The sequence below is a fragment of the Protopterus annectens genome, chromosome 4.part0 (genome assembly GCF_019279795.1).
Source record: "Protopterus annectens isolate FY-2018-M chromosome 4.part0, PAN1.0, whole genome shotgun sequence".
NCBI classification, from domain to species: domain Eukaryota; kingdom Metazoa; phylum Chordata; order Ceratodontiformes; family Protopteridae; genus Protopterus; species Protopterus annectens.
In genome coordinates this window covers 100,013,529-100,031,095 of record NC_056733.1, presented here as the reverse complement: position 1 = coordinate 100,031,095, position 17,567 = coordinate 100,013,529, and the positions used below count along the sequence as shown (strand labels likewise).

Genomic DNA, 17,567 nt, shown 5'->3' with positions numbered 1-17,567 from the left:
TATTGCATTCACAGTTACAACTGACGTGCAGTGTGTGATATAAACTGTAATGGTCTGCTACAGATTAAAATGAGAAAAGATCTATTTTTTTGTTCCTCAACTTAAAGTTTAGGGTGGGTGCCAAATCAGGGAATGGCACCACACACAAAAATAGCTAGCTACATCTCTGACTGCATAGCAGCAATCATAAAAATTAAGATTTACCATAGGATCCAACAAGTCAGTGCATTGTTCCTTTCAAAAAATGACCTACAGAAGAATATCAAGAGCTGGGAATACAGTTAACTTAGTAGTCCTGCCCTTCTTAATAGATACACTATTTGGGTGCCTTGCCAACATCAAACAAAGAGGCTAGAAGGGGATATTTAGTGACGTTTCTGTAAACTCCTCCACACCAGGCAAGATCACTACATTAATATCTATGTCATCACAAATGGCAAATATATCAGTTCTACACTGTGATCTATGCATGCATGTCACATTTGTGACTCCAAAAAACAGATCTTTTTCACTCTGATGGTTTGTTGCCAGAATACAAATGTTGCTCAAAGGAAATGCTAAAAATACATATTAAAGACAAACTTCAACAAAACAGACATAAGCATTGCAAACTGGCAGACTCTGGGCACCAGTGCATGTTACAGTGGAACAATTTCCATCAGGCCATGACCAGTTTTCAACATACTGTCAGCATATGAGCAGTGAAAAAAAACTAAGCAGGTGTAACATTCTCTGCTATGGAAATGTGGAGTTCTTACAGAAAAGCCTCATAGCTGATCTCAACATTAATAAGTAACCTCAGGACTCATATGTGAGCCACTGCAGAGACCATATGAATAACAGAATAATTTCTATTAATGTTATGGCCATGGTGGTGCAGCGGTTAGCGTTGTCACCTCACAGCAAGAGATTCTCCCATTCGATTCTAGGCTGGAGCGCTTTCTGTGTGGAGTCTGCATGTCCTCTCCATGGTTGAGTGATGTCTAAAGACATGCAGGTAAGTGCGTGCATGAATGGGTGTGCCTTCTTTGAAAGTTGGGCATCGGGTTGGCAACTCGGCACCATAAAAATCCACTGCCAATCATTAGCGGACCAGAGTTCTGCTGTTTTGGCCCCTAACTGGGAAAAGACAAAAGACTTTATGACTACAGTTTAAGTATAATTAAAAGAACTAATGTCAGGAATAGTGCATGGTCTGTATACTTGTACAGACAAAGGCAGCCATAGTTTGAGTATGCATGTACTTGTACAGTGAAGAATGAGAGCAGTGCAGAATCTGCACATATGTACAAGACTAAGGTAGGTGCAGGACAGGGTCTGAATGCTTGTACAAATGAATCTATGAGGAGTATTGTGTTCATATAGCTGCACAGACCAAGTGCAGGATTTTATACATGCACAGTCAAAAACTGGTAAACCTGGGGTATAAACTAAGAGCAGCACAATGCAAAGTCTGTACACATGCACACATTAAGGCAGATATATTTCATGCTCTGTATAATATCTTTGGCTTAGGTAGGTGTAACACATGCTCTGTAAAATGGCAGAGGATAAGAGAAGTACAGCACTGGGTAAATATGCTAGCATAAACTAAGACAGATGCAACACAGGGGCTATAGATTTGCTTGGATTAAGACACATAGGAGGTAGGCATGCATGAGTAATCTGAAATTGCAGTTTGGTTCCTCTGGTCACAGTTTAGGCTTTATTGTCCAGCTGCCATTATGTCTGTGCATATGTTATCTATAAGTAGTACACAGGGCAATATATGGCTCCCTACTGAAATGTCGGCACTCAAAATGCCGAGTGCTGACATATTGAAAAAAAGAGCAAAAACATAGGAGAAGAGTGAATCTTGAAAATCACTCGTCCTAAAAACACCTTCCAAGAAATGGTATCTTGGACTTACTATATGTAAGTCTGTTCTTTTGGCTATTAAGTCTTCTTTTTTTTGGACTTGCTCTAGTGGTTCCTGACATTTCAAATGGTTACCCAATAAACTGCATTCTTAGTTTTAGCACTTGAATTTGCTTATCCATGCTCAGTACTTGTTCAGAACTTGTTGTTAGCACTAAATAAGGAGTCTATATTAAAAGAACGAACATTTACTTACCCGAATACCTAAACGCTGACATGTCTTCATCGAACCGCGAAAACATAGATCGTCCTGAAGTGTGAAATCTGAACCGTTGGATCGTCATTCTTGGCCCTTCTGCGGTATAGCTCTGCAAGGTAAGTGTGTGATAGTTATGGACTTTAGGGTTAGGGTGCAGGTTAAAGTAAGTGCATAGACGGCAATGTATGTTAGATTTAGTGTAGGGTTAGAAGTAGGGTTTTATTAAGTGTATGTGCGTGGATTATTTAGTTTGTTTGTGTATAGCTTTTTAAGGTAAGTGTGCAATAGTTACGGACCTTAGGGTTAGGGTGCGGGTTAAGTTAAGTGCATACATGGTGGTATATGCAAGATTTAGTGTAGGGTTAAAAATAGGGTTTAGTTTAGGGTTAGAAGTAGGGTTCTGGTTAGTGTATGTATGTGGTTTATTTAGTTTGTGTAGGTAGTATGTAGCGGGCGTTGGGATGGGACAAATATGACATTTTGAGTTTTTGAATTTCGTGGTTTAGGGCATTCAGTGTATTTGCGTTTCGCGGAATATGTGTCGGTGTTTAGGTATTCGGGTAAGTAAATGTTCGTGATTTTAATATAGACCCCTAAATAAGTTATAAATTACTACAGCACTCAACCTTCCTTTTACTTAGAGGAAAACAGTTTTTGTACTTACTTTCCTCATTTACTTATAGAAAAACAGCTCATATACTCACTTTCCTCACTTATCTAGAGGAAAGTAGTTTTTTATTCAGGCATGTCCAAGGGTCAGCTCCCAGTGTTCTCTCTTGTCTATCTGATGAATCTAGGCATCATGAGGCAATGTAGCAATTGCCTCATGTACACACACAACCCTCTCTTCCTACCAACCAGCACCACAACCTGTGAGAAATGCACCTATTTAGCCAAACTGGAGGTAAAGCTCTCTCCAACCAAAACTGAACTTGATAGTCAAGAGGAGAAGGTAAACACTTGCACCACACCACACTCATCACATAGTCCCACTAAACCTACACCAATAAAATCCACACATAGAAACACAAAAACATTCACAGAAGCTCTCAATAATAATCTGCTCAAGCAACAGAGACCTCTAAAGCAGAAACGCAAGCAACATCCATCCCCAACACAACCCAAATGACACATAGCTCGCAGACTCAGTGTGCCAATAAACCATAGATCATAAGGCAAACTAACGTACCCAACATACTAGTCATAGGTGACTCTATAGTCAGGCACACTGATGTCCCACTCACCAGGCTAAATAAGGAGAAGGTTACTGTCAGCTGCCTGTCGGGTGCCAGGATCCAGCACATAACCCATGCACTCAGATCACTCCACAACAAGTACAAATATGACTCTGTTATTGTCCATGTTGGTGTGAATGACCTGAGAAGTACCTGCCTGGATTACATGACTTCAGCAATTGGCTAAGCTTCTGGTGTCATTCTAAGGGGAAAAAACAAACGTCCAAGGCACACAAGATTTAAACTGTATAACTCCAAAATGAATGCCAAGAGACAAAACAAGGAAACCCGTTGTAATTCCACTCAGTTTAATAGTTAAAAGCAAGGACCTCCGTATACCATTAACGCTTTTCAATTCAACAAACAAAATCGCGTTTTCGTCCCGGTGAATAGGACTTCATCAGATGAATGCTCCCTAACCAATTAGTGCTTAAATAATTTAGTTAAAATCTGCAGACCAATAAAATACACTTGTCAATTTAAATTGCACAAACCACGTAACTAGTAAATTCATTAATATTCATACATGTTAATGAATTTTGTTTAAACAATGTGACTCATTCTAAGGGGATCCAGTATCTACTGCCTGGGATGACATGGTCAACAGACCACAATGCTTTGCCGGAGATGGCCTGCACCAGTCACCCCTGGGATTCCAGATAGTGGCTAAGGCTCTTACCACCCTATAGTGCCTTTTTTAGGCTTGATTCAAATGACAAATTTGCCACCGTAACAGGAACAGGCGAGCAAACACTGAGGGTAATGCTACTCAATACTAGAAGTCTAAATCTCAAAATGCACTCACTCGAGGCACTGCATAAAATGGAGAACATTCATATCTGTGCAGTGACAGAGACCTGGTTCAAGGCTCTAGACAGCACCCCTGCATTAACAGGCTATAACTCATACTACACTTTTCGGCCATCTAACCTGGACCAGAACACCACAAACAAAGGTGTGTCTATATTCATTAAGGATATCCACACCTCCAGGCTAGTTGCGCAGCATAATGCATCCAAGGTTATCCAAGTGTAACTAACTCTGCGCAAAACTGCAATCTACATTGAAGCTTGCTACATATCCCTCACCATGCCCCAGGATTCCCACTCCTCTTTTCTTGATACACTGGAAAATATTAGGGTTCAACCAAACACCCTAATAATGGGTGACTTCAACTATCCCACCATTAACTGGGAAAACTACTCATGTACCAACTCCTTTGCTCAATGCTTTTGAGAATTCATAAATTACAATGCCCTGGATCAAATTATCCACACCCCCACCTGTGACAACAATATCCTAGACTTAGTCATTACCAACATGAGTGACTGGTGTTCCACACCTGAAATCAACTCCTCGTTGGTCAGATCCGACCATAAGCTAATCACCCTAGATATCCGTATCCTGTCCCCACCTACCATTAAGGAAACCATGGTAAAAAATTTCTCCAAAGCCAATTTCATGCTTCTTAAGATAGAAGTGGCAAACTTCATGACACTCATGCAGATGGACAATACAGTTAAGACTGCTGAATCCTACACAAATGCACTCAATAAGCACTTACATGAGTGCATTGATCGTGCTATCCCAAACAGAACCAAGACACTATCCTCCAAAAAAATGAAGCCAATCTGGTGGTGCCCTACCATAAACAAACTCTACAACAGAAGGAAGAAACTGTTGCAAAAGAGAGTAAAATCCCATGAACGGAGGGGCTCCCTGGTCAGCCTCAGTAAGAAGCTGAGATCCCTTATAAGATCCTCCAAAGCTAGCTATGAAAACAAAATCACCATTGATTCTAAGGGCAACCACAAAGCATTCTATAGCTATGTCAAGAATCTCAATGGCAACATCCAGATCTTCTCTGAGATACAGCACAATGGCACGAAAATTACAGAATCAACTGATATTGCCAACATCCTGGCAGATTGGGTCAGTGTTAACTTTACCCCCCTCTCACCCCTAAAGGGGCCATATCTATATAGGAAGAATGCAGAGTCCCTGTAATCACATGTATGCAGGTAAAAGCTGTACTCCCTAAAATCATTGGACCAGACAACTTCCCAGGCTGCGTTAACCATGAACTTCAGAATGAACTGGCTCCCCACCTAAGCACCATGTTCAATCATAGTCTCACGTCAGGTTTTGTGCCACTGAATAGCACACAGCAAGAGTTATCCCACTCCACAAAGGGGGAGCCACCACTGATCCTGGTAACTATCGTCCTATTAGCCTGATGAGCCTGGTCTGCAAGGCCATGGAACGTATCATCATGGAACTCATAAACAAAGACATTGGTAACCTCTAAACACTGGACCCCACCCAGTTCAGGTTTGTGAAAGGCAGATCATGCCTTCTGAACCTGATCCACTTCTTTGAGGCAGTCACCAAAGCTGTAGATGAGAGTATGGTGGTTCACACAGCCTATCTTGACCTCGCCAAGGCTTTCAACACCATCCCCCATGCTGGAATTATAGCTAAACTCACTAAACTAGGTATAAATCCCTACATTACAAGATGGGTTGCCAACTGGCTCACTGAAAGAACCCACAGTGTAAAAGTTGCAGACTCCAAATCTGACTTCAAACCAGTGACAAGTGGAGTACCACAGGGTCCAGTCCTGGGACCTCTCCTGTTTGGTAGCTACTTCTCTGAAGTACAGGCTAACACAGAAGGCCTCTGGCTAATGACATTCGCAGATGACTGCAAACTGGGAGCCATAGTCGAGTCCCCAAATAATGCGGACATCCTACAGAAGGGCCTCACTAAGACAGATGCCTGATGTCAGAGGCATGGCCTCAAGTGGAATGCCAAAAAGTGCATTGTCATCTCCTTTGGTATAAACTCTATACCCATGAACCAGCACATAAACGACAGTCTACCTAACGCCACATGTGTGATAAGGGACCTTGGGACCCAGGTGGACAGTAGTCTCTCCTTTGATAATTATATAACTACAGTAGTCAGGAAATCCTTCTATGTGGCACACCTCATTACAAAAGGGTTCTCATCCAGGAAAAAAGAGGTAATTGTTCTCCTCTACTTGGCACTCATTAGACCCATTATAGAGTACAACACTTCTTTGGAATGTACCTCACAAGACATCTGCAGCAGCTGGACAGGCCATAGAAGTACCTCACAAAGAGGATTACTGGCCTCAAACAGATGCCCTACACTGACTGTCTCAAAAAACTCCAGCTTTACTCTGTAGCATATCACTTACTCCGAGGAGATCTCTGCCTAACATATAAAGCTATGTTAAACCCAGAGCTGTTGGACATGCTACACCTTAAGAAATCCCAATCCCTCCGAGCTACATGCTCTAAGGAACTAAACCTTGTCACCACATTAAACAGGACATGCTGGAGGGATAGATTCCTGTCCCAGAGACTTCCTATACTCTGGAACAAGCTACCCATCTATGTCAAGCAAAGTTACTCATTAGCACTCTTCAAGAAAAATCTTGACGAGTGGATGGAAAATAGGAAATACACCCTGGGGATCACTTCTGTGGGTCTGCTTGACAGGGGCACAGGAAATTAACTTTCTTGGGTGGTGTAAGCCAGTGAACCTTGTTGGCTAGGCTTACTTAGGCCCTTGGGCCGATAGCCTAGTACCTACCTATGAACCTATGAATTAATACAAACATGCCATAGTATTTGCATAATTGCATAAATCAAGACATGCATGCTCAGGATGTTTAACACTGGAATAGATAAAGACAGATATAAAACTGAGTCTGTACAGTTTTCATATGCTCAGGATTTTTAACACTGGAACAGATACAAGATATAAAACTGGGACTGTACAGGTACATTACAAACTTGGTTTTCTTGTACAGGCTAAGTCAAACACAGTATAGGTTCTGTACTTTGCCAAGACATTGATTGATGCAGGAAGTGTCTCTATACTGCACAAGTAAGGCAAAGTATGAATTTGTATAGGTTACAATTGGCATTGTACAGAGACTCTATACCAGTACATGCTAAAATAGCGATATTATAGGATCTGTAAACTTACAGTTCTTACACCACAGCAGAGATGAGAGAAAATAATTAGTTGTCCCCAGCATGAAAATAGCAGACTGCCTTCATTCCCTTGTTATTTAAGAAAAATGAAAAATACAAACTTTTAAACTTTAGTTTTCCTGACTTAACTGTGTTCCCATATTATTAAGGCATTTTTTTGTACCACCACCATAGAGAATGTATGTCAGTGAGTCTGAGGATCAGACTCGAGCTCAGTTCTTGGCCTTTGGTTGTCATCCATCCCTGTGGCTCTTGTTTACATAAGGAAAGCTTATACTGGTAAACTAACCTAACATACGCTATTCTCTGTTTTGACTCATTACAATGCATGCCTTGTTCATTAAGCATATATTTAGTTTTTCACAGATAAAGCTGTTACTGAAAAGCTGATCTAATGAGGTCCAGTTGGTGGGCAAAATTTGAGTTATTCTGATTAAGTCTGCTTGAGTTTTTTTTCAGTACTTTTATAGCACAAGAATTAACATCTGAAGTTTTGGACTATTTATTACTGCTGCTTTTAATTCTAAGTTTAACAGTTTTATTTATTTATTTACTTAGTTAGTTATTTTTATTTTACATTTGTTTACCAGGAGTGTCCAACTAGGCTAGTAGCCTGTTTTCAGCGAGGCCTGGGGAGAAAAGCTCCAAGATATAATACTATAATATGGCATACATTAGAACACATAAGGTTGACATGTACTTACAGTGCAGGTATTATACATCAGGTATTATAAAGTATGCTTACGACCCAAAATTGGGTTAACTGACTACAAGTGTACAGATAAGGCATGTCTGCAACATTATTTGACTAAATTGACTATTTGGGCACAGGAGAATAATATGATGATAAATACATTAAAAACTAAGCATATGAGATTTGGGAGACATACACTGAAAGGTGAATATTTAATACAGCACACAGTGATTGAAACTGTAGACTCATTTAAGGACCTGGGTATATGGGTAGATTCAGCTATGAGTTTTTCTAATCATATCAACCAATTGGTTAATGATAGTTATAGAACTATAGGATGTATAAAGAGATTTATAAAGTCCTGGAAATCAAACATAATGAAGTCATTGTTTGTTAGTTACATTAGACCCAAACTTGAGTATGGAATAAAAATATGGAAACCCTGTAGGAAAACAAGTATGAATAAACTGGAAAGAGTACAGCGGAAATATACTAAGGGCATCCATGGATGTGAAAATCTAAGTTATTATGAAAGACTAAAATATCTGAACTTGTACAGTGTCTCTTACAGATATTTAAGAGGAGATCTTATTCAGGTATATAGGGCTTTTAGGGACAACTACCTCTGGGAATGTTTGGGGTTATCAAAAAGTACTAGTGAATCATCAGATATCCTATGTAGAAGATTCTATAGGAATGAGAAGTGTACTAATCGGTTATCTGACAGAGTAGCTGATGCTTGGAACATACTACCAAATTACATTAAAGCAAGTACTAGTTTAGATATTTTATTATGGGAGCAAGTGTTTTGGCACATTGGCAAGCTAGAAGGGCTTTAATGCCCGTGCTTGAAACATTTGTATGTATGTATGTATGTATGTATGTGTCTCAAGTCATGACTGCATCTTCAGCTTGTCAGGTGCATAAGGCAGACTACTGTAGGGGTGTAGTCCCTTTCGCCAAATGATCAATGTCTAAGAAGTTATATAATTAGTGGGTGCTGCAGGCATTGTTCCTTGAATGTGGTCGTAGAAGAAGCAGAGCCTTGCCACCTCAAGAAATGTTTCAGGTTTGTTCCTTTGTTCTGTTCATTATATTTAGTACATCAGAACCGCTTTTAAAGTTTGATGAGATCTACATTTGCAACCACTTAACTGTAGTGTAAAAGTATTTTAATTTATTACAAGTCAATGGGCGGCTGTGGTGGTGCAATGGTTGGCATTGCCGCCTCACAGCAAGAGGTTTTCTGGTTCGATCCTTGGCTGGGGTGCCTTCTGTGCAGAGTTTGCATGTCCTCCCTGTGGTTGCGTGGGTTTCCTCCAGGTGCTCCAGTTTCCTCCCACTTCCCAAAGATATTCTGTAGGTGGATTGGACACTCTAAATTGGCCCTAGGTGTGCGTCTGTGTATCTGTGTGCCTTCTGTGGAAGGTTGGGCGCCGGGCTGGCAACTCGATACCATAAAACTCCACTGCTAATCATGAGTGGACAAGGTGATCCGCTGTGGTGACCTCTAACTGGGAAAAGCCAGAAGAAGACACTAATTCAGATTGTTTATACGCTTTAGGACAAGATAAGTGAAAAAACAGAGTTTGAGAGGGTCAGATGAAGACAGGAAGTTATTTCATTTTTCTCAAATAACAAAGAAGTGAAGGCAGGCTGTTATTTTCATGCTGGGGACAGCTTTCTCCTTTCATCTCTACTGTGGTTAATGTACTTGTTCATCCTATGACTCACTCATGGTGTACATAGCGCTCTTAGATATGAGACAGATTTAACAGAGCCACTGGTGATCATCTGATTAAACTTACAGTTCTAACACAGTTAATATGTAAATTTGAAGGGTCACACAAATTAAGACAGATGCAGTTGAGTAAGAAAAGAACAGCATGGGGCTTCTGCATCAGTGCATGACATAAAGCGTGATGATGATGATGATATACTTATAGATTAATATTACAGAAGTCCCAATTTTTACATAGAATAAGATTTATTTTGGAGTGTAAACACTTGGACAGGCTATAAAAGGTATAGCATATGGTCTGCAAACTTACATAGACTAACACAGGTATAATTCTGACAGGGCCAGTATATTTGCAGAGATATATAGGACAGTCTAATTACTTGGGCTGGGTTCCAGCTACAGCTGCACATTTGATCCAGATTTACAAATGTGTTACCCCCCCCATTAAAAAATAAATAAATAAATCACAACACCGTATTGCTAGAGTGAAAATAGATAACATCTCACATTGTCAAATACCATTAACAGTCAATTAATTAGGAAAAGAAATGAAAGGTTCAGAATGAAGGTACTTTTGCACTGCATTGTTCTGAATTGTACTAAAAACATTTTATCATGCCACAGCTATTATTTGGAGATTATTAAGGAAGATGATTTTGAGTTTCTTTTTTTAAAGAACTAGTCATAATATATTTTACTCTACTTTTTGGTACAAGAGTTTGTAGAACAGTATAGAAATGAATTTTGGATGCACTAGTACTCCCAAGATTTCATATGGCTATCTGCTTCCGATAGATTCAGTTAACCCAGGGCTTGCTCTTACAGAGAGACAGAGAGAGGGTGACGGAGAGAGACAGACAGAGAGTGAGACAGCAATGAAAGGAAGGATCTAGAACTACTTCAGCAGTGTGCATTCTTTTATTGAAATAGCAAGATAAGGGTGATATTTCTTTCAGTTTGGATTAATTAGAAATGAATAACCAAGTTAGATATTTTTTTCATGTCAGCTCTCTATTAATTCTTTATTATTAGTTATTTATGCATTCATCGTAATATTGCCTTCAATAAATATATGTAAATTTTAAATCTGCATTGGTAAACTACAGTTGTTTGTATTACAGTTAGGAGAGTGTGGTTTCTCTCTTAATACCACACAGCATATTAGTGACACTTACAGACAGATTTGGTATGACGCAAAAGACAGGAAGAGATCTATGAGCTGCCAGCAAGGGGTACATTTTCTGGTGTAGCCAGAATGACCAACAAGGAATACAGGCACTGATCATTAAGCTGTAAAAGGGAAAACATGCAAGGTATGTGGAGAATTCACAGGGTGCTGATGGCTACTTTCAGTGGTTATGTGAACGTCCCCTTTGTGAATAGCAACCATATTTTCCAGATGTCCTGTTGTGTCTACAGTGAGTACTGTGAGGAGAGGTTGTGTGCCCCTACTACCCTAACTAATATAAACATGCTCAGGGATTGCACCATTTGTGAGGAAGAAGAGACAAATTATGTGAATCCTAACACTGGCGGTTCAAACAGGGTAAGTAATAACTATGCTGCTTGTGCAGTGTCCTCATGACAGCTTCAAGTAATCTTTGCTTGCAGGAGAATATTTGATGGCAGAACGACTCTGAAAAATAGTGAAACAGGCACACACACACACACACACATACACACACACACACACACACACACACACACACACACACACACACACACACACACATGTTTTAGATAAGGGTTAGGTAAAGGAATAGGTTTAGTGTTTGTGTAAGTATCTCTTGCGGATTAGAGTAAGGATTAGGTAATGGGTTAGATTTGGTGTATGTTTGTGTGTGTGCGTGTATGTAGTGGGTGTCCAAGGTAGCTTGTGTAGTAGTAGAGTTACAGAAAGGATTTTTCCTAAGTTAAGGTGTATAGTAAAGGTTAGGGTCGGAATTCGGGTTTGAAAGCATTTCTAAGGTGGGTGCACTACATTCATATGTTCTAACACTAACCATGCACCTTACCTTAGGAAAAAAAAAAACTTTCCATAACACAACCTTCTTGAATGGTATACCGGTGAGGTGCCAGAGTTTTATGTGTGTTCTTTGAATTTTATTAAACTTGGAACAGCAGCCTTTTTTTATTCTTTGGATCCCTAGTTGTATGAATTTCCATAACACAACCACTACTCAGACAAATTAGGTCTGAATGTATGGTAAGGTTATGGTTTGTAAATCCGTAAAGTAATTTGTTTTCAGATTTACAATATTTTGAATTTTCAGTGACTTATGTAGTCAGTAATAACAATGTGTGAAAAGTTTTTGTCAACAGTTTTTGTGTCAACATTTTAGTATTTCGAACACTCGTGATATAATTTGATATATATAAATATATATATATATATATATTATACACACACACACACACACACACACATATACATACGTATATATATATATATATATATATATATATATATATATATATATATATATATGTCTACCTGATAACACCGACATGCCAAAACACTGGCAATGAAATAACTGACACGAAAAAAACTAAAAAAAAAGTTCAAAAACACGAAATTTCACATGCCCGACAAACCAAAATCCTGACAATCAACAAAAAAAATACCTTTCCTGAAAAACACACACAACACAAGCACACCAAAATCCTTACAAACCTACACTAAACCTTACATACACAACTATCTATGCACTATACTTAACGCGAACCCTAACCCTAAGGTCCATCACTATCGCACACTTACCTTACCCACACCCTAACCCTAACTCACTTAACCCGCCCCTAAACCTGAACTCCGTTACTATCGCACACTTACCTGACCTGCACCCTACCCTAATGTCTGTCACTATCACACACTTACCTTACCCACACCCTGACCCTAACGTCCGTTCCTATAACACACTTAACTTAACATGTCGGTGTTCTCAGCATCGGGATTCTCAACTGTCGGTCTTCTCCATTATTATTCTTCCGGTGTTGTTGTTCTCATTGTCGGCGTTCTGCGATTTTGGCATTTTCAGGTAGACCCATATATATATATATATATATATATATATATATATATATATATATATATATATATATATATATATACATAGGTAGATAAATATACACATATATAAGTGTGTGTGTGTGTGTGTGTCTGTGTGTGTGTGTGTGTGTGTGTGTGTGTGTGTGTGTGTGTGTGTGTGTGTGTGTGTGTGTGTGTGTGCGCACTGCTGGGCAACACCTGAAATATCTAATACTGTAAAATGAGTGAATGAGCTTAAAGTTTTATGATGTGTGGCAAAACCTGTTCCTAATGCTGTTTCATCCTATATACAAGAAGTAGTCACATCCAGCATTTTAGTTCATGCTTGTTGCCTTGGAACAGACACCATGTGCCTGACTTTTTTGGCATTGATATGAAAATTATGAAGTCTTGACCTTTCAATGGACATGAATATTAAAAAATCTAACTAATTGTATAGATATATCTACATGTGTATCTAAAATAATTACAGAATAGATTACACAAGGTATTAAAACAAATGTTTTTTTTTAATTTATGCTTACCAATAGGACCAACCATAATCCCAAGTCTGTGGTCTCCAGTCTTCAGGACCCAGATTTACAGTCATCTGAAACACGGTGGTATACATCATATGTGCCACCATACCTAAGAGACCTAGAATACAGAGAAGAAATGCAAAGAGGTTGGCCTTGACTTGTACATCTGCCATGCATTCATTGCTAGCACATTGGCAGTAGTCAGATACTTATCAGAGCTATATCCTTTCTGCATCTTCAACACTGACAGTGATCAGGAGTGCAATATATTTTACATATCTGAAAAGTGCTCCTGAATAAAGCTGTGCTAGGAACAAAACAATACAAACTATTATTCATTTCTTACAAGACATAGTTCTGATGGCAACAGGAAGACAAAACAAGAAAAACAAAATAAATTCCACATATTTTATATCAGATCAGTTTAATGCTGAGACAGAAGTTATAGATTTTTAACTTTATTCTTACAACTGGTTAGGGAACCCTGAAAGAAATACTTTATTTGCTTTTGATTTAATATTGTCAGGCATTTCGTGAATTCCAAAGGAAAACAGTGGCTTGTTAAACCTAAAGTTATCAAATTATGGCAGTCTAAGTCTGTCATATGATACACTAAAACAGCATTGATAGTAAACCCAGCCTTCTTCCTGATAACGTCTTACAGCTGAATGAAAGGAAAGTTGAGATAATTAGTTTCAAACTCAGTTGCCCTTATCTGATGTTCTTTTTCTTTTGTCTTTGAACATCTGAATTTCCTGTATAAAATGATAGTATAATTCCAAATAAGTCATGCTGATAACCCCGCATCTTCATTTAGCTAGCTGATTACCCTCTTGGTGCCACCGAATGCTTGTTTTTAATATGTGTTACATTACTGTTCACAGTGGCGGCTGGGATCTGCTCATAGATCTTTCTAATGTAACAGGAATTGCCACTGTGCAGCACCCTGCACTAACTTTCTGTGACGAACATTTAGTGCACAGATATCATCAAATTCACATTATGCCAATTAATAACGCATGCTGAATCTGCCATAATGTTAGAAAACTACTTTAGGGAGGTGTCCTATCAAGGCATTTCTTCAGCACCAGTAGCTTTACTTAACTGGCATTAGATTTTTAAAAGTACATATGGTATTTACAAAGTCTGGTGTCATCAGAATCTCCTGTACTTTCATCTTTAAAGTTTATTTACAGAATTATGGTAAAATTTGTCTATTTTAACAAGTCAGACTGGTAATGTTAAAGTAAATGTGCAATATACCAAAGTACCAAAGAAGTAGAAAATAAAACATGCATCCCTAAATTGTACACCATTTAGAGCATTTGAGCTCTCTAGAGAAAACAATTTATGACTATACTGTGAAAAGCAGCAAGCTCATTTGCACATAATTATAATTAAATTACTAATATGCAAATACTTGCAATAAGTCTGGCTAGCACACAGGTACAGAAAAGGATTATGGCCACAAGAGGGCAGTCACTGATGGCATTTTTATTACAGGTTAAAGAAAAAAATGCAGTTTTTAAGTACTGCTTCACAAAACCCAAAAGACAAGGCTGAGTGTGAGCTGACTGAGCAAACAGAAACCATTACTAAGTCTGACCTCTGAATGCAGTGTGTTCCCTGTTTGTAATAAATCTTACTCAACTACATGGTATTATCTCCAATGTTCTCAGCACAGCTTGTAAAGCAAAACATTTATTGTAAGTAAAGATGGTATGGTAATTAGACTGGATGTATGTCATTTTTAACTAAACTGTCATGATATCACCAAAAATACTCAATAATGGTCAGGAAAATGGTAATAATAATGTAATAAATGGTGGTACCACACAGAAAAGCACTGACAAACAACATTCAAAAATAATGAGGAAAAGGATTCATAGGATGAGGGAAGTCTTTTACAGAAAAAACGGTAAATATAATCTTAAAACCGCCATGGTCCACGTCTTACATAAGTACAAGCACAGGCCACATCGCACTATTCTAAGTACCACCATGCCAGATCACAAGACATCTGCCCAGCTGACCTTCTTTATATCAGAAGTGGACTTGCCAGCAATGTTATTATTTTTTTAATCAGGTCTGCTTCAATAACTGGGGCAACAAAGTTTGTCTGCTTAAAACTCTGATGCACCATCTATTATTCATTCTGAATTTCTCAAATGCAGAAACTGTTAATAACACACGAAAGGTAAGGTACTAAAAATAATGAATCCAGTAAAGACTTCATTTACAGATCCCACCCGAGTTAGCTTTATTTTCACATTTTCTGCTGGACTATAAAAACAATTTTTAAGACTTTTAGGATTATCCAACTAACACCTTTTTGATTAAAAAGAACATTAAATGATTAAATGCATGAGAATGAGAAATAAAGCATTAAACCACGGAGCCATACACATTTGCATACTGTTAAACCCTGAGAACCCTGCTCCCTATGTGGAACTGCTCACAGAAACCCCACACAAGCATGCTAATAGCTGCATAAAGGGAGCCGAACCTACCTGGAATAAATACAGAACTAACTTGAAACCAAGCCACCCTGGTGGAATCACATCACTAGTCTAACAGAAGGAAGAAAATTGTGGCAAAAATTAGGAGGTGTTGCACCCAGCAGAAAATAAGTACTCTCAATCAAACTAAACAAACAGCTCAGAGGACAAATAAAGTCTAGCAAAGCCAAATTTGAGGTAAATTTAGCTTCTCTTTAGCTATATCCGCAGCCTCAAAGGCAATACACAATTGTGTGCAGAGCTCATTTTCAATGGAGCCACCTATACTGAGCCAGAAGATGTAACAAACCTGCTGACAGACAAATTCAGCTGTAACTTTACCCCCCCCCCCCAGCTTCCCATCAGGAAATACCATGAAATATAACTCCCTTAATTATCACTATAAAGCAAGTCCTCAATGCTTTCCTGTAAAGCTGTGAACACTGCATCAGTGGGTCCCAACAATATCTTAGACTACCTTCTAAATAGCATGGAACATGACCTATCAGGCCTGATGGCATCACTATTTAACTGTGGCCTCCACATAGGCTTGTGCCTCACAAATGAGGAACAGCAGCTGTCATCCCTCTGTACAAAGGCAACCATCTATGGATCCTGGAAACTACAGACCTATAAGTCTCACCAGTCTCATATGCAAAGCCATAAAATGAAGCATCATGGAAATGATAAATAATGACATAGGAAACCTCCAGACAATGGCTCCAACCAAGTTTGGTTTTGTCAAGAGCAGGTCATACCTATTCAATCTGGTGGACTTCTTGAGAAGTTCGCCAAAACATTGGATTAGGGCAAAATGGTTCACAATATCTACCTCGACCTGGCCAAGGTATTTGACACAATACCCCACTTGAGAATTATTGATAACTTCAGCAGGTTAGGTAGACACCCTTATGTCAACCAGTGAATAGTTAGCCATCTCAAATAACCCAGGAAGTTAGAATTGGGGAATCCTCCTCTACGAAGAAGTCATGTTTCTCAGAGATTTGTCCTGGGACAGCACCTTTTTGGCATCTACTTCTCTGAAGTTAAGACCAACATCAAGGGCCTCTGGCTGACCAAATTTTCAGATAATTGCAAATTAGGAGTAGTCATAGAATTCCCTACCCACACTGCTGTTCATCAAGAAGGGCTAACACAAACAAATAAGTGGTGTCAGAGCCATGAAATAAAACTAAATGACAAAAAAATGCATAATAGTATCCTTCAGAAAGTTGGCAATACTATCATATTGACAACACACCCCAAAATGTCAACCCAGTAATCTGGGACTTGGGTACAGTCACAGATAGTAGTCTAGCCTTTGATAATCAGGTGTCTACAGTACTGAGGAAATCATTCTATGTTCCACAACTTATAAACACAGGTACAGCATCTAGGTTCAAGGAAGTCATTGTCCCACTGGTCTGTCCTTCATCATATCTACCACTGAGTACAATGCACCCTTTGGTATGTACCTAAGCAGACACATCCAACATTGGGAACATTCACAGAGATTCCTCACTAAATGATCACATAGATTCCTCACTAAAAGAACACAGGACATAAATGAGTTGTTCTATGCATACCGCCACAAAATCCTATCCCTGTATGCTGTCTCCTACAGACTGCTGAGGAGGGAGAACTGATCAATGTTTGGCATACAAGGTATCTTTGAACCCCACTCTGAT

The 17,567-nt window shown here is 39.0% G+C and overlaps 1 protein-coding gene across 1 annotated transcript in view; it reads right to left on the bottom strand.

Annotated features, from left to right (window-relative positions):
- Positions 1 to 17,567, bottom strand: part of LOC122800219 (germ cell-specific gene 1-like protein) — a 640,636-nt gene that overhangs the window by 431,218 nt on the left and 191,851 nt on the right. Inside the window, exon 3 of the mRNA XM_044069713.1 lies at positions 13,388 to 13,499. Within this exon, the coding sequence (XP_043925648.1) occupies positions 13,388 to 13,499 (112 nt within the window). The remainder of the gene's footprint in view (positions 1 to 13,387; positions 13,500 to 17,567) is intronic.